Raw genomic sequence first — 24,419 nt, 5'->3', positions numbered from 1 at the left:
CCTGAGCACTTGTTTTGTCTCTCTTTCATCTCTTCTTGCCTCTCAACCTCTGGATCATCTCTGTGCTCGAACCAGAACTCACCCTCATATGTGAAACCTCTCATTAAAACACACAACAGTCACAGTCATGTTCGCACAGCCAGATCTACACAAATAGCGATGATGAGAAAATCCCCTAAGGGATGATAAAGTGGGGAAGGTTGTAGCTCTCCATGTAAGGGTCTGTGAAGGTGTGTTCAGCAAAAGGTCAGTGGTTTTAGTTAGGTCACATGCAAGTTCACATGTTTTTGATGCTGTTGTAACTCAAGTTCAAGGCTGACTTGGTAGGAGAGGTAGACGTTACACACAAAAAGACAAGCTGGAGAGGATGTGAAGAAAAGGCAATTTTCATTAAAGTAGAACATCTTGCAATCTACTCTTTGTTCTTAGGTGACTTTAAGTCCCCTCAAAAACAACTTTGAGGATACTGACCAGAACATGTTTACTATGTAGACAGTGCGTGTGTGTGAGTGTCAGAGCAGGGTGGGGGTGAGACATGTCTCTTATAGATGTGAGAAACTGGCCATGTCTCTCAGTGTGTCGACACTCTAATTGGCAGAATAGAATTATTTAGTCTGGAGTGAACTGAAGCTAATTTAATGAGGCGAGTTGAAGGACAGCTGATAGGGCATGCAGCTATGGGAAAAACGGGTTCCTGCACTCTCCACACACACAAAGGGCCGGAGTGTGTCTTCCATTTACAGCTGGTAAGGATGTACAGTTGGCTGAACTCTCTCGCGCTCTTTTCTCTCTCTTCATTTATTGGGGTTGCCATGGTGATAAGGGGAGGCTTGCCTCGGCGGCCCATAATTTGCAGAGAGCCTGTCTGGATGTGACATGCTCTTTACAGGCTCTGCATTGTTTGGAGGCTGATTTATGTACATTTGTTGCGCTTCATTGCAACCTTCTCCACACCTCCAACTGAGGTGGTAGACTTTTAAAGAATCAGCACATGTACCATGCACTGATTCGTCTTATTTTGGAATTCCCCAGTTGGATTAGCACAGTCTTATAAGAATTGCCTAATTCTGACTCCACCTATGGTGTTTTCCCTCCAAAGCCAGATCTTTTTGCTTTTTCTTTCTGTCTCTGTTTGAAACAGCTCTTACTCTCCTCTATCAACCCTTTCCTCCTCCCTCCCAGAAGGCGTTGCTACAACACAGTCCAATCAGAACCAACCCATTTATTCATCCCTCCACGGTTAGCTTGTTGTGTCCACATGTTTCTTTTTTCTTTTTTCCCATTTTTTCCTTCTACCCCTCATTGTGCCACTTGAGCCTGGAGTAGATAGAAAGACTGTAGTGGAGTGAAAGTTAGCAAGCAACTGAGAGAAAGACAGAAAGAGAGAGCCCGGAGGAAGTCATGCAGAGTGTGAGGCAGCCCAGCGGCAATGCTTGATGAACTGAACTGCTGACCAGAAACTCTTTCTTCACTTTGACTGAACCTCACAGGGATCAAGAAATCAGACGAGAGATTCCTGATCTGAAGAGATCAACTCGTTGTCCTCACTGAGGGGCAGAAAAACCAGGCAAGGACGTGGAGAGGAAAAAGAGAGTGTTAGAGACAAGGAGACAGAGGAGAGTTCTACAAATGCAAATTGGAGCAGAAGAGCACAAGGAGATGCTCAGAGGGACCAGATAGTGGCAAGAAAAGCAAGACAAGTAGCAAGTGTGCCCACAGAGACCACGCAAAGAAAGGGCGACGCATTAGGAGGAGTTAGAAGCTGTTGCAAGTCAAGCAGGGAGAGAAAGAACAAATCAAGACAGAAAACAGAGAGACAGTGTTAGAGAAGGATGGCTAACTCAGGTCTACAGTTGTTGGGTTACTTTCTGGCGTTGGGTGGCTGGATTGGCATCATCTCCACAACTGCCTTGCCCCAGTGGAAGCAGTCATCGTACGCCGGCGATGCCATCATCACGGCCGTGGGTCTGTACGAGGGGCTGTGGATGAGCTGTGCCTCACAGAGTACGGGACAGGTGCAGTGCAAGATCTTTGACTCCATGCTCTCGCTGGACAGTGAGTACCACATTTGAATTTGCTCCTAAAACCCAAGGATCTCGTAGCAGCTTGCACTTTTCCTACTCACAATGATGTCCCTGTCTTTTAAGAAATCCATTATGATCGATGTTAGGTATCATTTCTGTTTGAAGTGCATGTTCATTGTAAAAGATTTTCAGGTTTGATTCTGTTGGATCAACATGCACATCTTACAATGTTGGATGTTTTTTGGGGTGACTGTGAAGTTATATTCAATGTGTAATTACTCAGATGACGAAAGGGCACGAGCAAAATTCAATTAAACTGCTAATGCGCTGATAAACCTCTTTTTCTTTTCAAGCACACTCCTTCCTTTCTTTCAAACTACTTTCCTTATTTTATTTTATATTTTTAATTACCGTAATATTTGTCAACCTTTTGTTCTGCTTTGTTATACAAAATCTTCTCAGGAAACATCTTTTGTGGTACACTACACATGACAACAATTATTATAGTATGACCCATTCATGTGTGCTGACTTTTGCCATTAATCAGCAGCAAAAACAGAAGAAAAACAACTCCCTGAGTGCTAAATGCTAACTGGGATGCAATAAACATGCAAGCTATAAATCTTACTTCAAATGCTGCTGTTCACATCTTCATTACAGCTTAGTTTCTTTATTAGAACTCCAAAACACCATGCATAGAGTGTGATGAGTAGGAGGGGGTGAGGAATGTGGGGTTCGGACGTAAATTAGCTCAGAATACGAGTCTCTTGTCATCTCCAATCTGTAAGCTGGACCTAGTGACTCATAATTAAAGGCACACAGATTATATGAATCCATCTATCTACTGTCTGCTTAAATTATCCTATTAGAGATTCTAATGAAAGACTAGCGGGTGTTAAGGGGGGGAGGCTTGGTCAGAAGGCACTTTCACAATACAATTCATTTGTTTTTCTCTGTGGTTACTGCTGTGGCACGCTTTCCTTGGAACAACAAATGAGGCACTTTGCAAACATTTTGGCGGTTCTGTGAGTCCTAATATCAACACATTTTCTGATGGCGATTGTTGTGATGGGGCGTCCGAGCTGATCTCCCATCTCCTTTGGTTCCTTGCAGCAATAAGAACAGTGTATTGTCTTTGGGCATGAATAGAGGCCGTTAGGAGAAGAAAAGGGTAGTTGTTGAGCTAAAGTCCAGAGATATTCCCAGAATGTGCTCTATCGTCCCCACACGAGCACATTGTTCCACTTGTCCGTTAACCTCTTAACATCCATCGAGTCTCCTCGAGTTATTGTTGGATTTTGCTAAATAGACAATTATGCAGAAACTAGAAGATGTTACTTTTCAAATAAAGACTATACAGTCATTTGGCAAGACAGATTTTATGTTCCAAGCTTTCCATTTAAATCTTATAAACAGGTGATACATTTATAAAACTCTTTAGATGTTAACATGCAGCAGATTACCAGCATCTACAAACAGGGGACAGGGTTAGGACTAGGATAACATACCCAATGATTACAGAATAAAACGTTCTTGAACAATCCCTGCTTTATTTAGATTTTTCCCCAGACTATGAAACAGAACTGATTTAATCACATGTCCTGGGTCAGGTCGGAATCTCGGGTATTGGTTTGATCAGGCACAAATAGGTCTGAAGGAGCTCATCTCGCCTGGGTATGTTCGCAGCAGGAGCAGCATGTGACGGCGGGTATAATTGTTCACTAGACTGTGCTGATGTGGCCAAGCAAATGTGGTGGAAAGTGCCTCAGGTTTACTGAGCATTTTGCTCAAAAAGAAGACGGTGGTCAAAATAACAGACGGCTGTTATTTGCCAGATGAGGTGAAGGAGGATGGTGGTGCTGAAAGGACAGCTCTTTGCATCCAGTAAAATCTGAGCGTGACATTGAAGACATATCGACCTGCCTCTGCCAATCTGTGTGTCGCACTAAATAGCAACTTCTTGCACATTTGACATAAAAGGCATAGTTGCATCCTGTGGATGCTAGACATTCATGTAAAAGGTTAAGTCTGCTTTATAAATCGAACTTGACAATGAGTTTCTGAAGACACTATTCATAGTAAAATGTTTCTATTATACAATACATCTTGAAATGTATGCACCTTTGGTCAGCCAAACCTACTTTATCAATGGCCAGTTAGGTAGAAATGTTCTTGTATTAGATTCTTGTATTTCTTTTAAGATCAAAACCAATAATGTGTCTTTCCAAATTATTTGACATGTATACCCATCTGTCCCCATGCTTTGCACCCTCCATGATTCTTGAACTATGTCTCTAAAAATACAAATACATGTGTTGTAAAAAGGCTAAAATGTCCATCATAAAACTGTCGGTCAGGACACTAGTTTGACATCCAGGTGGGAGCTACTTTCCTTTCCACTTTCTGTTTGTGTAAGTTCTGGTAGGCCACAAAGTCAGCTCAGCTCAGTAGCGATTCTTGCAAATCAGCTGATTACTACGTCAGCCCACATCAGCTGATGGCTCAGCTGATACCATTCTACACATCCATTTGGAAAATCCTATCAGAGCTGCTAACACACCCCCAACTGGTCGTGGCAGATGGCCACCCCTCCCTGAGCCTGGTTCTGCCAGAGGTTTCTTCCTGTTAAACTGGAGTTTTTCCTTCCCACTGTCGTCAAAGTGATTGCTCATAGATGGCTGTCTGATAGTTGGGGTTTCTCTGTATTATTGTAGGGTTTTCACCTTACAATATTAAGCAACTTAAGACATCTGTTGTTGGGATCCGGTGCTATATAAATACAAGTGAATGGAACAGAATTAAAATTCTGCAAAGCAAGCTACTTTGCAACCCACCTCCATGCTAGCTCTTCTTTTGATACTTTATCTGACTTACTCACAAGGGTTGTCATTGATGCATCCTCTGATCTGAGCTGGGGGCTTGCTTCTGCCCTCCACACCTTATGCTTAACTTGTATGCACATGTAAGGGCGGTATCAGATAAGAGTCATGCAGATGTAATTAGCAGTTGTCTTGAACTACAGTAATCTATGCTGAGTAAAAAAAAAAATCATGGTTTACAAAAGGTTCACACTGTTTAGAATAAATAAACAAGTTGTGAGTGAGACATAGCAAAAAATGGTTTTGTAGGACAATAATTTCAAATATTTAGTATGCATCCAAAACAGCCAATGAGGTCTTGCAGTGTGTGTGTGTGTGGACTCACACAGACACTAATAATGATATTTAGTAAACAAATAATGCTTCTTCTTGTGCAATTTATTTTTGGCATTGACAAATTAATTTAACTGGTATACACTGAAAAGAAAAGACTAAAGGGTCAAGAGAAACAGAAGTTTATTCTTTGAGTTGAAATTACATTGGAGGACTAAACTGTAAGTGTAAGGCACCGAGCAGGCAAAGAGCCAGTCTGTACAAAATAGACTCAAGTGACCTCACAATGGGACCTTACAGAGCCTACACACATACCCCCCCCCCCCGCACACACACACACACACACACACACACACACACACACACATCAAACTCACATACACTCACTGAAAGGTTGTGGCTGGTACTGCCAATCTTAGCAGTGGAAAAAGGGAACCTAGTGGGTGGGTGAGCCAGCCTTCAACCAACTCTCTTTCTCACTTTCAATCCCTTCTTCTAGTCTCACCAAGGAAAACCGGTCAGTGGAGTCATTAGCCTAAACCCCCGCACACCAGGAATGTCCACAGTGAATGAAAAACAACAGCAAAAAACACGAAAAATTTTCAAACCTCTCTCTTTGGAAGACCATTCAGATACTCCATCAAAAGGAGCGATGGAGCCATAAATCAGACTTCAAAGATTGTTCCCCCTTCATAAGTCCCTTCAGATCAGCTTTTGAAATGCTGCTTCACTGCTGCACCATGAATGATGGTGTGTGTATTTCTGTCACAATGACAAACGGTGACTTTAGCTTCCATCTCAGGCTGATACTCAACTGCTCTTTTTGAACTTACAGTTTATTCAGCGAAAATGTGGTAGAAAGCGGGGGTACAGAACTCAGAGAATTGTGATACGAAATCTTTGAGAGGATTCTGCAACAGCAAGGATATTGGTAAAAATCATAGAAGTACTACAGCAAAGAAAAAATTAATACCTTGTTTTGAGAAAAGACATTTATTTCATCAGATTTGACTGGCATTTGTTAACAGTAGAACAAGTCAACAAACACTTTTTCTGACACAGTTCTTGAAATCCTTACTACACATCAAACTATTCAGTAAGAACTTATAATATTAACCAAAGTGTAATAAGGGTACATTTAAAGTTAAATGTTAATGTTAAGAAATACTGAAATAACTGATAATATTTACAAGTCATTATTAAAGTTCTACATTATGTTTATTTGTAAAATTATAGTTTGTATAATAAGAAAATTGCCTTAATTTTAACATATGGTATATTGTATTGTGTATCATATTGCAGCTGACAAGATTCACTTCAGTTTTATTTATAGAGCGACAAATCACAACAACAGTCGCCTTAATGTGCTAGAGATTATGACAATTATATAACAATTAAATCCTTGCATTTCCTTTTTTTATGCTATACCATAATCAACAATTTTGTGATAAAGGTTTAATTTCTGACCTGTTCTCATTCCTGGGGGATCAACTATTGATGCTTCAGGCACGTGCGCTTTGAAGATTCAACGCCAGTGCTGTGGGAATAGTGAGACCAACACCCCTAACTTTGGCCGTATGCTGAACCAAACCAAGTCAAGACTGTCCAAGAATAAAAGGAAACTAAATACTTAGTAACCATTTACGAACCAATATAGTCATCAGCAGAAACATTACAACTACCACCAGACAATGTCCACAAATCCGCCACTGACCTACTGTTATAAATTATCATCATATTGTTGGTTCACAATAAAAAAACTACCAATAGTAATATTGGTAGTTTAGTAATAACCAACAGTTCTTTTTTTTTTCTTACCTAGTAACATCCACAATGTTTTCAGGAGATAAATAAAATGATATATTTCAAAGGTCCTGGAATATAGTGAGTGCATAATGGGATTTTTTTTTAATGTGTCCTGGAGCTGTAAAAGCTAACAAAGGGGCAACACTAAAAAATGTACATAAATGAGTTTGCTGACTCTGTTGAATTGTTTTCTGTTCAGCGTGTTTCCTGGGACATGCAAACACAACACTGGCTACCGTTTTTTGAAAGTGATGCCTGTGATCTTGGCTGTGAAACCTCTATGAAAAATCCCCCTGTTTACTTTAATTACCATATTTGTCAGCTTTGTCAGATATCACAATCGAGATGCTGGAATTTCCATGTTTTCAACCGCCGCTGGGATTTCAACAATCCCCTCGCTTGCTGTAAATAAGGCACGCTCCATCAGTATTTTGACAGTATTATTAGGCGCTCAGCATTGCTTTGCCTTTAACGTGTCTTTGAGTGGCTGTTGTTGAGGCAGTACACTCACATTGCTGTGGCGACGGCCCCGCGAAAACAATCTTTCTTTGTGACAAAGCCACACTAATCCCACTGTTTGAAACATGTAAAGTGGGGCCTCCTACAGTCAGTGTGAGCCAGAGAGAGACTTTCATCTGAGTCAGTTCCACCTACAGTCAATGTGTCTGTGCTCATATTGTGCTCTTACACATATGTGTGTAAATATGTGTAAATATGTTCCTCCCACTAAGTTATGTGTGCGCTGAGGCCTGTGTGGGCAGAGCATTCGATTTTAGAGACGGCAAAACCACAGTGGAATGATGTGGAAAAGATTTGAAGGATCATTTACAGTTCCAGAGTTTGGCCAGTAAAGTCACCTCTGGAACTACCCTGCTTGGAAAAGTAGGACAGTGGTGGACTCTCCCTAATGATCTGTCTGTCATAAATGCATGTGGTCTCCCATCAACCCTGCATGGCATGTATAGCTTCATTCCCCTCAGTTTTCACTTTCATGTTTAGAAATATTTGTGTCTTTCCAAATGATGGGCTGAAAGACTCTTTTCTTTTCTGTTTTCTCATCTCCTCACCACTTCTACATTCTCTACTTCATGTTTTATCTCTTTCCTGCCCTCTTTTTTATCTAGTCCACATCCAGACATGCCGGGCCCTTATGGTGGTGTCAGTACTGCTGGGCTTTATTGGGATCATCGTCAGCGTGGTGGGCATGAAGTGTACCAAGGTGGGAGATAACAACCCAGCCACCAAGACCCGCATCGCTATGACCGGAGGAGCACTCTTTCTGCTTGCAGGTGTGACTGCTGTTTTGCTTCATTTGCCAGCATAAAAATACGCTATTCAATGCATTTAGCAAGAGTGGTCTGGCATTTTTCTTGCAGTAGGGGTCTTCTGGGTAATTAGAGTCCCTGCTGTAAACAGGAAGTGGTCATTTTCGAGGCATTAGCTCTTGACCTCAGACCACAATCCCAAGGGAAGAAATTAAACTAAACAAGGATTTACTAAGCCAAGTCATTGGTGTGTTGTAGCAACAGAATTAATTAGTGTAGTAAACTAATAGATAAAATAAAATAAAAAGAAATAAAAAAATGACCGAGAAATTTCTGTCAAAAGCAGTGTACGTGCATCTCTACACACACACACACACACACATATACCCATATATATATATATATGTATGTATATATATATATATATATATATATATATATATATATATATATATATATATATATATATATATATGTGTGTGTGTGTGTGTGATTTCTTTAAGCATTCTTAATGACAGTGGTGCTGAAAAAGTCTGAGGGAGAACAAGTTCTGGTGCCTCTGCAGTGTGGAAAAGAGCAGCTGCCATGGACTGTCCATGATGGAAAGCAGTGTGTTCACTCACCTCCTATCCTTCATTGACTCAACATGTCCACATTTTGGACAACGATGATTCCAGACTTGTGAATTAGTTTCTGCTACCATCTCTTGCACTGATGCTGCCTTCAGCAGACAACAGCAAAGTAGATCACACCTACTTCCACAGACTGGGAGAAGAACATGTTGCTGTTTACACTGAAGGATCTGAGCTTCCACACATTCCACCCCATTCTTGTACACAGCATCGCTGTTGATCCTTCATTCCAGTCTTTCCTTCAGGTGAACACGTAAGAACCTGTAGCCATCCGTTGTTTCAACTTCCTCACCCATGAGACATCTCCTGGGCTTAGTTGTAGTGTTTTCCCCTAGAAGAAGAAGTTCCTATGTCTCACTGACTTTCAGAAAGAGGTGATTTCTGCCAGACCACTCTGCAAAGCACCTTGCCCGCTCCCTGTACTCCAGTTCCTGTAGTGTCATCAGAGAAGTTCTGCAGGTAGCATGGTCCTTACCTGTTTCTCCCTCCGCAGGTTTATGCACACTGGTTTCTGTGTCCTGGTATGCCACTCAGGTGTCCTATCAGTTCTTTAACCCAAATACACCACCCAATGCCAGGTATGTGAATCATACTCCATTCTGTTTGAGCTGAGGGTTTAATCTCTTCATTTAAAGAGCAAATGTACTGTAATGTACATTCTACTTTACATGCCACTCAAATAATAAAAAGCTGCTGTGATTACAGTCATCATTATTAATGACTTCAACTGCAGACCATATATTTCATGGATTTTTAGGTATGTAAATATTTACAGTTGCAAGTATCAGATCAGATCTCAAATAAATATCACAATATCATATAATGAGATTGCAATGTGTGCAATAGTTTAATCTTTCTTTAAAATGTTGTTGAAAAGAAAAAATGCAGAGGTGGGAGACACTAAATAGCCTGAATAAAAGACATCTCACAGTAAGACTGTTTAGTTGATCTAACTCTGTGGAAAGTTTTCAGTTATCACTCTCTTGCTTGTATTTGTGCTCAGTCTTCTTATTTTGTTTGTTTGTTTGTATATTTGAAAATGTCATATTTTAGACTAGTCAAGAGGTTTTGTTGTACATAAAAGAAACAGGCATAAGTAAGCAGACTTCATCTCAAAGGTTTGAGGGACAATTAACATGATGTGATAAACTGGAACTACAGCCAGTGACAAAGATTCTGCAGTCAAATTACTGTTAAACTTAATGTGTTCTGTTTACAAAAACCACCTAGATGTGGCCAATAAAAATATTTAAGATAAGATAAGATAAGATAAGACTTTATTGATCCCACGACGGGGAAATTTTTGTGTTACCTCAGCTCAGGTACAGATATCAGAAGGAAAATACAAAAAATACAAATAAGTACAAACAATGAAAAATAAGTAAGATAATACACTATATACAACGGTAGCATACACAGTATGTGATTATGGATATGGTTGTGGAAATATGCAAGACATAAACTATATAGCTTAACATAACTATTGTACCACTACTATTCCTATGTATAGACATGTACACACACACATGCACACACTAAATATACATATTTATACATATGTATGTACATATATACCTGCACACGTCCATACACATAGAAGGTCTATTACGCATGAAGTGGTGACCATGGATGTTCACAGTGTCCATTGACTTATGACATCGTGACTGAGGAGTTATGGAGTCTAACTGCTGTTGGATTTAGGATTAGTTGCAGACACGACCAGTTTCAGCTGCTAATATCTGTATGATATATACGTCTAAAATAGCCAGTGTTACTGGTTGCTGTTAAAAAGATAAATGTGTTCAGCTGTAAACTGTTGTAAGTTATTACTAAAATAGTTGCTAATAGTTGCTAATAATGGCTGATAAATATGATAAATATGTGATTAATTTTGCAACATCATTTCCAAATATTTGCTGATTTTGGCTTATAAATATGATCAACGTGCGATGCTAATAGTTCCCAGTTATGAAAAAAAAGGAAAAACAACAAAACAAATCATTTAATACCAGTAGTTGTTAATTTTATCAAGTATTAAAGCTGTAAAGCTCCTCTTATGACTAATAAAATTATCTGAAATAAGCAGCTGTAATTATTAACATTTTGTTACACTGGTACATGTGTATGCTAGTGGTTAGTCTTGAATATCTAATAATTAAAATAATACATTTTTTATCCATTTTATATCGCCCATACTTCAACATCAATTTGTCCTTTATTTTTGTGTATGTCTTTTTATGTCAGCATTTACACCTTATGCCTTGTTTATATCTTATTTCCTGTGCAGGTATGAGTTTGGCTCAGCCTTGTTTGTCGGATGGGCAGCAGCCAGTCTGACTGTTCTGGGTGGCTCTCTGCTGTGCTGCTCCTGCTCCAAAGAAGATATGCGAGGACAGCAATATTACCGCCAATCACAGCCTTCCACAGCAAGGGAGTACGTGTAAACCCCAACCACTTCCAGCAGTCACCCAAACAGAGAGCAGAGGACACGCTTGGCACCACCCTCTTTTTTCCCTTCTAAATCTAACAAAAAGACTATCATGCATACACACATGCAATCATTTAGCTCAAAGACACTTCTGTTCTTATACAGCAATACACAACATATGAAGGTGTACATATATGAGCATATTAGCTACCAGTAGGATGTATGTGGCTATGAACCTAAAGAAGTACAAACTTATACGTAGAAAGTGTTAAGCTTGTATTGTGAGTTGACATCTCCTGCTTTAATGTCATGATTTAATGTACTTTAAGAGGTAAGTACAGCGATATGATGAACACAAATTCAAGCACGGTACAGAAAAACGTTTGGAGCAAGTTACACAGCAAATTAAAGGGCATTTCTTATCTGAGGAAGTACTGCAAAACTTGCTGAACTTTTACTAGCATGTCCTGTGCTTCCTGGTTGGAGCTGCATTGGTGTTTTATCTCCAAATTGCCACGTATGTTCACAGTCTACTGTTGCAGTTAAGTGTGTAAGGGGACAAGGCCTGACCCTGTGTGCAAATGAGAAAAAAATGATTTAAATTTGTAACTCCCAGAGTTTAGAGCTCTAAACCACCAAACCTGTTCTATCTTTATAATATAGAATTCAAAATAAATCAAAGAATTTCTATGTTCTTAATTTATTTATTTAAGCTGTCGAGTGTTATTCAAACAAACATAATGAATGACAGTAAAGAAGCAGGCGTGTCTGGTGTCCTCCTAAGTGATGAAGCCCCCGGACAACCATCTTTTTAACAGCTGAGAAAATTTCTCACATAAGATAAAACTACACAGTCCTTTTTTACACCACAAGGACTTGATGAACACCGCACACGGGGACACAATCTGAACTGCAGGAGTGGAGGGTGAATTGTTAGTTAAAGGTGTTTGTTTAGATGTGTAATGAGTATGACTGCTGCTGTTTATCGCTCTTCCATTATACCTCACACGAAGAGAAAGAGGAGACTCTCATTGACACATATCATCACGCTCCATTTACTAACACCATCATTCCAGATTCATACACTCCCTCATCTCATAAGCTGTTGTATAACTAAACCAGTGCCTAAGATCTAAGTTATGTCACACACATGAATAATCTTACTGAGAAGCTAAAAGATGCCAGCATACTATTATCTATCTATAATTTAGCATATTTAACGCCACTGTTTGGTTGATTGCATATAGAAAAAACAGGTGGTCTTCAACCCACTGACTACTCATTGAAGGTGAAGCACAATAGATACTTGCAACTACCGCCACATTAGACCCTTTAAAACTCAGCTGCTGCTAAATTGGCTCTTGAGTTCTCCCTTCATGCTCCCACATCACTTTGCCCTCATTTATGTTTCTAAAAGAGTTGGTCCATCACTGTTCCACATAAAAAAGCCATTAACTTTTCTTAGAATAGGTCCCAGTTGCCCCATTTCCCAGTTACATGGCTTCTCTTCTTAGAAGAGACTTATTTGTAGAGAGCTCTATTATTCTCAAACTTGGCAGGGGGACGGTGAAGGTCCATAGGAAATTCTTTGTACTTGTACTAAATAAAATGAGATGTCAATGGGATGTCAAGCATCTCTGCTCTGCTGTCGGTAGCGACTGTGACATCTCCCCATTTCTATATGATTGGAAATGAGCAACTAGGCCTATAAAGCCAACAAACAAGTGTTTACAGAGGTCAAGTCTGAAAGCCCTTTCCCCAGACACCTCTATAGAGGGAAGACTTTTATTTTTTTGCAGCTTCGAGTATGTCTCTTGTGGCAAAGAATGCAGGTTTAAGACAGTTCCACATCACCCCAGACTACAGTATAGCTGTTCATTGACTCTTTATGTTTCTGCCCACCTTTATTGGTCATTCTGTAGGGTAAATGTTTTATTTTAACCTGAACAGTGCTAGCCAACTTCCATGTAACACTGATTCTCAAACCTGTCAGCTAACATCTCAGTCATCCCTCTGGCTCTCTAACATGGTGGGAATCTGAGAGTTCTTGATGTGTCTTATCCTGACTGTCTTCTTCTCTCCTCTAATTCAGGGCAGAGTTGTTGAGTGAAACTAGTTTCCCTGACTGATCAGCCCCCGCCTTTTTATCGAGGACTTTCCGACTGTCCCACCACTGTCTCCCCATCCCCCCTTCATTTCCTGTTACCTCTTTACCTCCCAATTTGGACCTCTTGTAGATGATTTCCTTTTACTCAATAATACATCTGCACCTTATCACTTTTAATGGGAACCAAGGTGTACTGTCTTCTTCCGACCCCCTCTCCGTCTCTGAGCCTTCTCTGTAAATATGGACTCATGTGGTCAGATGTTTTCTTTAAGAAATAAGATATCAACCCTCTGCTACACCTCCTGTTCCCCCTTCTGTCCAAATATTGGTGCAAAGTTAACAATAAACTGAAACATACTGTTGTGCTGATTCGTAGTTTCACTTATAGCCTATGACCTCTGTTTTGGTAAATGTGAGGTTTTTTTCTTGTCGCTGTGACTGTACTTTGACTGAAACATGTCTTTTTTCCCTTTTGAATTGCAGACCAAATGTTAAAAGTACCCCACCAGAGAAAAGGGAGCAGTACTTGTAGTTTGGGAGAGTCTTCTGGCCCTACCATGGTTTAAATTCTGTCAACAGACAAAACCCTTTCACTGAGAAATTCAAAACAGACAAGAATGAATTTATGAACAGCAAACACTCAAGCATATTGCAACAACATATATTAATCTTTGTTGAGATTAATGAAATTGTTTGGGGAAACGTTTTATGAATTAGATGTACTTAGGGGGGTTTGACATCCTCATCTGTGTTGTTGACATTGGGAGAGACAGTCATTCAGGGTATGTTTTCTATAACATGTTAAAAAACCCAGGTGTATATACCACCAACTTTACTCCTTTTTTTTTTTTTTACTACATATAATGTTTTACTACAGTGCCTTATAACACACGTTTGCACACATGTATGTGAATTCTGTTTTCCATCCCATCTGAGGGATGTGTGTCCACAGTTCCTCTGCAAGGACTTATGTTTCCCTTTGTTTCTATTGTTGGAGTTCAAAAAACGAATGTGAAGCTACTCTACAGTACCACTTATGAACAAAAAGGACATATACATGATAGATCTGCCACGTGTTGCCTTATGCCACTGTAAACTCTGTGCCTGTTTCCAAGTAGTGTGGATTGAGGATATACCAAGTGCACCCATTGTGTATCGTCAGGTGCCAATATGATTTTGTGTGAATGGAAGAGTCATCGTATTATTGACTCTTAAGGACGTACTGTATTGTGTGCTGTCTCCTGTACTAAGGAATGCCAGTTTGCTGAGAGTTAAAATGCCTGCATTTATTTACCATGCCATTCTTTTTCTCTAATATTTACCTCCTTCATGCCGTGTATCATCTCATTTACCTGTATACCTGTCTGTTTCCTTTAGAATGAAGTAAACAGAGATGGAAAAATGGATTTGGCTATGACTCTGTACTTTATCAGTTGTTTCCCTACTTTTCACCCTTGCCTGACTTTTTGCCCACTACCCCCACTCATTCCTCCATTCCAGCTCAAATCCTTCTTTTACACCCTGTTGTTCAATAATTGCAGATGTGGAATTCCACTTCTGCTCCATTGGACTGAAGCCTTGTTGGAGCTGTGCTGAGCAAGTTAACCTTGCGAGTCCACCTCTGAGAATGTCTGGTGTTGTAGAGTTTGAGCTAGAAAACATTTTAAATTGTGATCTTGGCTAGAATTACTCATTTTTAAATTACTTGAACAGGATAAGAGCGAGGGTCATGCTTTTTCAAGTACTATTTTAATACAATATCCACATGTCTGTAAACATTACTAATTGTTCTGTTTTTTTGTTGTTTATTTTGCTTTTGCTTTCTGTGAAGATTAAGTGTTTTCTTAAACAGCAGGTACAAACTTCACAGTTATGATTTTGGAGAAATATACCCAGTAAATTTTAGCCAAAGCTCATATAAGATTTTGGCTCTCTGGGTTAGCATATCCAAATGGCAGCCTTCCAGATTTTGTCTCTTTCAACCAAATCACCAGACAGGAATGCTGCTACTCGCTAACAATTCAATTCAATTCAATTCAATTCAATTCAATTATACAGCGCCAAATCCCAACAACAGTCCCCTCAAGGCTCAATAATACATACAGAGAAAAACCCAACAATCATATGACCCCCTATGAGCAAGCACCTTGGCGACAGTGGGAAGGAAAAACTCCCTTTCAACTGGAAGAAACCTGGGAGGGGTGGGGCCATCTGCCGCAACTGGTTGGGGAGACAGAAGGAAGACAGGATAAAAGACATGCTGTGGAAGAGAGCCAGAAATTAATAACAAGTATGATTCAATGCAGAGAGGTCTAACAATCAGTCATTATCTGGATGATGGAGTATCTGCAAGGAGCCAGCATGATATGGTAAACTTATAGAAAGATTATGGTTTTCAGTACTGAACAATTGTTACGATTTTTTGGTTGTTAATAATAAAAAGTCAATCTGTGAATGTAATTGTGGTAATCTGCAGACAACATTAAATCCTGTGTGCTTCATGCCCATCCACCATCCCAACCTCCACTTGATCTGCAGTTCTTGCATTGGCCCCAAAGGATGGCTTTGGATATTACTCGTGACCAGTGAAGTCATTCACAGAGGTAACACAGGAGAGCTAAACTGTGTAATAGCCTTTGTTCATGTTTTGGTCAATCTTGTTTTCTTGCCAAGCTGCACAGGGCAAAAGACTGCAGAAAAGACTGATGAAAGAAAAAGTAAATCAAGAATGCCTAGATCTGATTTTTGCTAAGAACAAAAGCATTTTTCTAACCTAACACACCAGTTAAAACTAATTCTCCATAGAGAAGATTGTGGAGATGGCTTGCGCCTTTTCTTTAATATGACCAATACAATCCACTGCTGAAAAATTAAATATCCAAGTATGAAAGTGTATATTTTGGGACCAAAATTCACTTTAACTATCTGCTAACTTTAGCAAGCTTTGCTAGCAAGGTAATCCATAAACTTGACAAGTTTAAGTGCAAAACAAAGACAGCTTACTTAGAATACTAAATACTAAGAGCTAACAGAACACTAAACCTTCTCTCACCAAAAGAAGAAACTTCTTGGACTCTGTATCTCATAGCAAATCCTATTGATAGTCAGATATTTTTTTCAAATTCTCCCTAAAGCTGCCATCAGCAATCATGACAGAAAAGTTCAGCTCAGTAACTCCAAAAAGCAGAGGTGATATTTTGAAAGACACCTGACTATCTGCCATATCCCGCAACTTTGAGCCTTGCCAATTCCCAAGATAAAAGTTAAATCATTCAAACCATTATGATTGGGGGAATTACTTTTCATGTTGGCTCAATGATGACCTCAAAGGGTTGAAATGGTCATAAACCTTCCACACATGCATGGATGTGAGGTTGTTATTAAGTAGGAAATGTACTTTCTTGAACAAATGTATGCATGTGTAAAACGACATGCAGAGACCTACAACAACAATAACAATGCAGAGCAACTGAACCCCTTAAGTAGTGACAGGCTCGTAAAAGATAACATTCTTTTGTTAAAGCTGCAGAACGACAGCTGGATCATGAGCTTGTGTAGGGAAGCAGAATAGTGCAGTTTGAGGTAAAACACACACACTGAGGAGAGAAGTTGTGAGAGCAGAACGCGGACGTGAAATCTAACACGTGCCTGGCATTTACGGATGCACGAACACTACCTGTGGCTGTGCGGTCTGTATCCCATTCACAAAATGCAAAAACACACAGAAACATTTGCCTCAGCTGTGTATGTACAGGAGCAGTTTTATGTGAATTATAGCACGTTCATAAAACTCACAATAAACATGTGTATAACTGTGCGTGTTTGGCATTTTCCTGCCAAGTTTATGAGATGACTTATTGTCTGCTTCTTATCTGACATAAATCTTCACTGACCTACTTATTAATTTAGGCACAGTACAGAGGTTACATGATGAACCCAATGAACTGAAGTTTGCAGTAATAACCAAAGAATTATAGTAAACACAGGAATGCGTTTTCCCACTTAGTACTCCGAATGATGGATGGTGCCTCACACATGTGTTTGATTGGGACTTGAAAAATGTGGTAATTCAGGAATGTGAAAATGGAAACCATCTCTTTAATTGCCTAACTGCAAACATCATTACAACAATAAAACATGTTTTCATAGTGAGCCTCACCATTCATACTGAGGAAGAAGATAAAAGTGGATATCAACACTGTACCGAGCAGCAGCGGGGTGTTCAACAACAGCTCCAGTGAATGTTTGTAGACAGGTAGAGCGCTGATGAAGAGGTTGTTAATCACAATAAGGTTTGCATCTTTAAATTTAAGTCTTGTAGTTGTAGTGTGAAGATGGCATGTTGTTTTCTGGTTAAGGGAGTCTCTGATATGAGTATATGACGGCCATTATGGCTGAAGTCAGACAGCAATACCACACTTCCCACCATCAACCACTACGAGAGTCCAAGCTGAAATGTTATTCAAGGCATCTGCAAGACACCAATCAATCAGAAGATAAAGTAGACTATAAACGTTTGAATATGCCTTACGGGATTGAAAAAAAAAGTTTTATCTATTATCCTCCCCATTTCTTTCAGGGATGGCATTATCAAAAATTCAGGATGTTCCTTTGAAACCGCTGTTTCAAAGGAACACCCTACCTTGAGTCTGGATTTCTTAAACAATCGTTTGTTAGCACCATTAAACTCATGCTACCGGCTGGTATTCTCACCCTCTATGAAACCTTTTTCTGTGAATTCATCCGCCTGCGAGCTCAGTCTCTAACTGGACCAAAGCTCTTTAAAGTTATTTTAGCTTGACTTGGCAGGTCTGTCTGTGAGCTTCACTTTGTGTCTGGCAGCAAAGCACACTGTGAATGACACAGACCCAGGAGCTGAGGACCGGTTTAATAATTCAAATTGCTCCTATTACAGCGTGAGCTCAAGTCAAAGAAATGCATTTGTTAGTTTAAAAAAAGTGATGTTTTTGGGCACTTTTATATATAGTGCAATATATGCTGTAGTTTTAAGACGGGAGAACTATTTGTAATAGTAGATGATATTCTCGGCCTTTGTGAATGGCAATATTAGCAGAATAGGTAAATGAGGCAATCCTCACTAGACGAAACTTTCAGCTTTATGATTTTACAGGATCCGTAGGTGCATCTCCAAAGTGTGGGGGTTATGTACATTTACACTTGTAATGCAAGTGATTGTTAAAGTTGAAAACCCTGATAAAATCCTATAGTGTGACCATGTGATGACACCTACTTCCTGTCTGTATTTAGTGTAAGTATCCGCTCCATACTACAACAGGCTCCCTGTACCACAAGCACCCGAGAGAAACACACCCATACATGCCAAACCAATCCACAGATTTGAGTTCAGACTGTCAGAAGAGAAAACTAACTCAACTGTGAAATGTGTTTTAAGCACTGAATGATATGAGAAATAGTCATCCACTGAGAAGAAAACCACAAGCCAGACAAACTGCTTCTGGCTGGATCTGATTAGGACTGTTTTTCAAGAGCAGAGTGTCTGCAGTACCAGCCTCCAAACAGACAGAGGGTGCTAGAGACCTGCAGCAGCCTGCACCGATCTGGCACACCAGGAATCAGTGCAGTGCACTTGAAGCGGGGTATCATGATTGGGACAGAGGCCAAAGTCAACACGCACATCCCCACCAATGGTAATCTCATCACTATCATGTTAACTGTGGGAAAAAGAGAGGAAAAAGTCACATAGCAGGACATCTCTGCTAACAACTAATGACTTTAATGTTGTTGGAGCCTTTGTAACATCTATTCTGGAACTTTGCCAGAGCAGCTGTTGTAACTGTACCTGAGCTTCATGAGCAGTAAAGGCTCCTTTTTCTTTTTTCCTTTGGATTGGATATGCCTGCAAAGATCCTGAAACAAGAGCAAAACAACATCACGTGTGCCTGGCAGGCTATCCATGTAGTCCACAGACAGACGTCCATAGGCTAACACATTTTCCCCAAAGACCAATGAGGTAAGTGCCTCTTTAGCTCCTTTCTTAACCAAAGGAAAAGTTATAAAACTGCAAATAGTAACACAAGACATGTGACGTTCAATAACATTGTCTCAGAGTTTGTCACTAGTGCAGCCTGGTGCCAACAGCCTACGCGTTCCTGCCCTCCAACAGTCCTTTCCAGCAGCAGCGATTAGCAGCAGCAGGCTCGCCTGTGGTTAGCTGGCAGAAAAAATGCAACAACCTTTATCATCAAAATAATCCAAAGAAAAGTGACTTTGCAAATGTTAAATAATCGCACTAATTAACACAAAGTAAAACACTAAATTAAAAGAAAGCCCTTAAAATTCTAACTCCTAAAGCTAATAATCCTGGCTACATACTCAACATTATGCTGTCAATATGTTTGTTGTTGTAGCTTTGTAAGGTACAGCTAGTTTCAAATCTTGCTATACATCTGTAAAACTGTAGCATCTGTTCCTCTGTACTGGGTGTAATGTATCACTTTAATGCATTACTGCAATCATTTTACATAGAAAAGATCCAGACATCGTCCACGGGAATTCCCCCCCCATCACCGTTCATAAAAAAACTGCTAGATGTTCTTATTATTTCTGCAGTCGCAGTTTTATTCTTTGGTGTCTGTTTGGAGTTAACAAATGTTGTAACTGTTAATGCTTTACTGAAAAACGTGGGTGGTGTCAATCTAAACCTTTATAAATCTGCGCAAGAAAAGCCAGTAAAACTATCCGGTTGTTCAGTGATGACGTGACGAATCCTACTTCCGGGCCTAAAGTAGTCTGCGTTTAATATGGCTTTTGTGTTGTTAACATGTTTAATGTTTTGTATTTTCTTCTATTTAATCTCAAAAAGCTCCTAAAACAGTCAGTGATCACTGTTGACCTCCCTCGGCTTTTATTACTGCTAATCATTTATTTAAGCTCAGTTTTTAAAACCTTACGATGTAACTACAGCACAGCCCATGTAGCAGTATATGAATGACTAACCTCGTATTGTGGATGGATTATCTCACTTGTTCTCCTGGCTGAAGTTTAGTCCTTTTACAGCATCCTGCCATGCGATTACATTTGTTCCTGACCACCGAGAACACTCACGTTAACTTTTATCGAGTGGAAAAAAAGTTAGCTTGTTTATGTTATGCTAACATAGCTGTGTCGCTAGCGGTCACGTAGCACATCATTATATACCAGCTAGCCAAACTTCAGTAACCCTACAAACGTCACTGCTGTTTAGTTTTCTGTCTTCATTTATGTTGGAAGTTATAGCAGAGCTGTACGTTTGAATTTTTTTTCCAAAACCCCGCAGTCAGGACATGCTATATTGTATTTAGATAGAAGCTAGCGAGCTAACTTCCTGCTAACTTCTAACGCCGTTAAATGTCATAAATTCCATTTTCATGGATGCCTGGATGTTAAACTCAATTGTTACACCTGGTAGAGCAGAACACTGATCATTTTATTAAAGATGAAAGACTTTAGACAGTTTTTCAACTCTCAGTAATGCCACAGTGATCGTTTGATATATGGACCTGCAGCGGAGTTTAGGCCCAGACACGGCCAGTGACGTCAGACTGAACAACCGGATTGTTCAAACTATAACTATATCTAATGTAGTATACCAACCAATATATCCCCACTATATATAGTTATATATAAAACTAACCACCAATTATCAGACGAATAAAAGTAGCACAGAAGTACACATCTCTCTCTGCAGTGAGCAATGAATTTTAAACAATGAATAAAGTCGAGTGCGCATGATTACGACCTTTTTAAAGCTATTCTAAGCTTTAGATAATACACAACTATAATTTAGCAAAGATGGAAGTACAAGAAAAAAGATTTTCAGAGTGCTTTGAAAACTTCCATAAGCACTGAACATCGTAAGGCACTGTTTTGAAAGAAGTTACATTATCTTTTAATGAGCAAAATTTCTTCAACTGTTAAAATGATCTCCCTGTGTCTTGGAACAGCCTTTCCTTATATATCTTGGGGAAAGAAACATCACAGTAATCTTGCAGCTGTCATGAGGGTAATGAACAGTGGTGTGAAACTACTGAAAAAGAAAAAAAAACTTGCCTCACAGAAAAGCACTGACTGATTCTCAGAGTGACTGTTTCTGTGTTCATTTCCAGAAAAGAGCAAAATGGGAGAAACGTGGTGCAAAAGCAGAGCGCTACAGTGTGCACACAACTGAGTGTCTTTGCCCTCGATCATTCCAAAATTAAGTGGTGTGGGCTCGTGTCAGTGAGGTTTGGCAAAGGGCTGAAATTAAGAATCTAAATGCATTAACCATGCATGACCTTCACAACTGACTTTCTATTGTGCTCTCCTCTCTGCTTATCCTTTGTGAAGTTCTACTGCCTGTTCGTCTCAACTTTGCCTTGAGAGGCGGGGGGAAAAAGATACTTATCCCCTCAAACAGAAAGAAAATCTGTCTCATTTTAGGACATTTTCTGCCATTTAATAGTGCTCAGATGTGGTGGGGAGATATTTATTTTGAGATGACAAGATAAAAAGGAAAACATTCAAATGCAGCAGGGAGAAAGCAGATCGGGTGCGAGACAAAAGAAACAGACAGAGCAATATTGAAATGTTCACATGGATTATTGCAGAGTGAAAATGACAGCAGGCTGGATGCCAGCTGCCCCCCCGGAGCTGTTGTAGACGAGCTGAAGAGGGCAGTGTTTGTCTTCCTACCACACTGCACCTTAGTGGGAGGATTTAAGTTGTTAGGCATTTGAGAAAAAAACAAAAAGAAAAACTCTCATCCATAATTACTTTCAGTGATGTATACTGAATCTAGAAAGCTCTTTGCATATTAATATGGAGAATTAATAGGTTTCACAATAATTAAAAGTGAAAAAAAGAGAATTTACAAAGATTAGTTCAGGTCTTATACATATAGAAGATAATATGCACTTTAATAAAAACGCAAGGATTTGGTTGCAAGAGTTTCTGCTGGGCTGGTCATTAGCAATGGAGTTGAACATAGAGATTGATTGTTAACCAGCTGTATATGTGTGTGTGTGTGTGTGTGTGTGTGTGTGTGTGTGTGTGTCTGTGCATGTGTTTACTCCCCTGTTTAAATGTAAGTAATCATTTGTGTGTCTGTGTGTGTGCTTGTGAATATTGACAGTTTTTGTCCTTGTGCGAATATTGGCTGTATTGTGTGTTTTCGCAAACATGGTTTTGCATGGTAATTTCTGTGCGTGTGTGTGTGTGTGTGTGTGTGTATTCCTTCATTGTGTGTATTATTTCAGGCACTTTCAGCTCCCTCGTTCCAATCTTCTCCCTGCACAACCCTACTCTATCTCCTAACAATATGGCTTAAAGCCTCATAATCACTTATTGATTCTTCATCATCATTACCACTGTTTGCCTTGTGTATGAGGCCTCATCTAAATGGGAGGCTGAGGCAGAGCTGAACAGGTCCATCGCTTTGATTCAAACAAGGTCAGAGGAATTGATCCCCTTTGATCGGAGACTTGCTCCAAGAGACAGCCGTTTCCACAGGCAGTGCCAGCAGAGCAAACCGGCTGGAGCTTCTTCACACTCCAAATGTGTGCAGGCTGTGTCAACACCAGAGATTCGATTACTTTTTTCAAATAACGAGTAATGTAAGGGATTACCATTGCAAAAACGGTAATTAGATTACCGTTACTTTCCCGTAGGAACGCTGCGTTACTGTGTTACTAAAACCGTGAGTTTTTTGCAAGAATGTCTCATGATAGTGACATAAGCGAGTGCGACGTTCGTGACAACAGCTGTCTGCAGATCAACAATGGATAATATATCAAGTACGGGAGAGAGTATGAGCGTGCAGCGTTTAAAGCGTGGAAGTACTGACCTTATTTTGAGTTTGATTCCATAAAAAGTGACAAAAACATTAGCGTCCGTTGTGCGTGGGAAGAAAACTTCTTTTTACAGCGAAAAAACCCCCCCCTTAACTTCCAAGCAAGCGCCGAGTGCGCTACGACTTTAATGGGAAATTCACAGAGAAACTCGCGGAGTCTTCAACTGACCGCTGCGGCACACCTGCACCAGGGTAAACCTCCGCCTACCCCAGTCCTGCTTTACAGGTGAAAATAGAGCAACTAGTCTTTGACTTTATTTATTTTCTGCTGTGTTTTACTTGCATCTATTTGAAAGAGTGAGTGTAAACACACAAAAAATATTTTATTTTATGTGCTGGAATGTGCAGAAAATAGGTTTAAATGTTAAACAAATTTCTTCCAGTCAGAGAATGTTGCATATAATTTAATTTTTGCTTGATGCATAAAGTTAAAAGATTAAAACTAATAAAACAAGTTTTAAAAAGAGACATTTCCATTTGATTACATTTTGTATGATGGATTATGCAGAAAAAGTAGAATTGGGCTGAAAGATCTATCGCTTTATCACCTATTCAGGTTGTAAATTGTGTTTTTAAAAAGTAACTAAGTAACTAAGTAACTAAGTAATTAATTACTTTTGAAAATAAGTAATCAGTAAAGTAACGGGATTACTTTTGGGGGGAAGTAATCAGTAATTAGTTACTGATTACTTTTTTCAAGTAACTTGACCAACACTGGTCAACACCACATAGGAATAGAAATTTATCAAGTTTTTCTTTCACCAAGCCGTGTATTTGCACTTTTTGCTGTTTAGAGTGTGTCTGTGGCCATCATATAACTGATTAGTTGACGTAAAGTCCTTCTGTGCTACTTAAAAACAAGAAACAATTGCTTCGTCCTTTTATAAATGGAAAGTTGAGTGTTGAATTCCCAAACACACACTAGTTTAAGTGAATACAGTGTGCTTTAGGACCTGTAGTGTATGTCTGTGCAATTCAATGCACGCAGAGAAAATGATGGATCTACAAATGTGTCTCGGATGACTTTTGCAGCCTGGTGTCATAAAATAGTGTATGAATAATACGCAAATTTCCTAAAGTCATTTAGCTGTTATTATAACAGACTTTCTGTTCATGTATCATTTCATGCCATGTATTTATGACTAATGACACCCAATC

General features: G+C 39.5%; 1 protein-coding gene and 1 long non-coding RNA gene across 6 annotated transcripts; one reads left to right on the top strand and one right to left on the bottom strand.

The window, feature by feature from the left end:
- Positions 1–1,270: 1,270 nt before the first annotated feature.
- On the top strand, positions 1,271–14,818 carry cldn19 (claudin 19). Of its 3 annotated transcripts, none has more exons than XM_005452261.3 (5): positions 1,271–2,055; positions 8,107–8,271; positions 9,373–9,457; positions 11,167–11,313; positions 13,898–14,818. In XM_005452261.3, the coding sequence occupies exons 1-5, from the start codon at positions 1,833–1,835 to the stop codon at positions 13,944–13,946; spliced, it is 669 nt and encodes a 222-aa protein (XP_005452318.1). In that variant the 5' UTR covers positions 1,271–1,832; the 3' UTR covers positions 13,947–14,818. The 3 variants fall into 3 exon arrangements, with proteins under 3 accessions (XP_005452318.1, XP_003446544.1, XP_005452319.1); XM_005452262.3 differs by having other exon boundaries at positions 1,273–2,055; positions 13,400–14,818; XM_003446496.4 differs by lacking the exon at positions 13,898–14,818 and having other exon boundaries at positions 1,272–2,055; positions 11,167–11,323.
- On the bottom strand, positions 14,539–23,285 carry LOC102079897 (uncharacterized). Of its 3 annotated transcripts, XR_266217.3 has the most exons (4): positions 20,393–20,451; positions 19,236–19,607; positions 18,974–19,107; positions 14,539–15,634 (listed from the first exon to the last, which is right to left on the bottom strand). It is a non-coding gene; the product is annotated as an uncharacterized LOC102079897 (long non-coding RNA). The 3 variants fall into 3 exon arrangements; XR_003220259.1 differs by lacking the exon at positions 20,393–20,451 and adding an exon at positions 23,256–23,285 and having other exon boundaries at positions 14,539–19,107; XR_003220258.1 differs by having other exon boundaries at positions 14,539–19,107.
- Between the last annotated feature and the right edge of the window lie 1,134 nt (positions 23,286–24,419).

This window comes from Oreochromis niloticus, linkage group LG5 (assembly GCF_001858045.2).
Source record: "Oreochromis niloticus isolate F11D_XX linkage group LG5, O_niloticus_UMD_NMBU, whole genome shotgun sequence".
Classification (NCBI taxonomy): Eukaryota; Metazoa; Chordata; class Actinopteri; order Cichliformes; family Cichlidae; genus Oreochromis; species Oreochromis niloticus.
The sequence above is the reverse complement of the archived record's forward strand: the minus strand, read 5'-3'. Positions and strand labels throughout refer to the sequence as shown.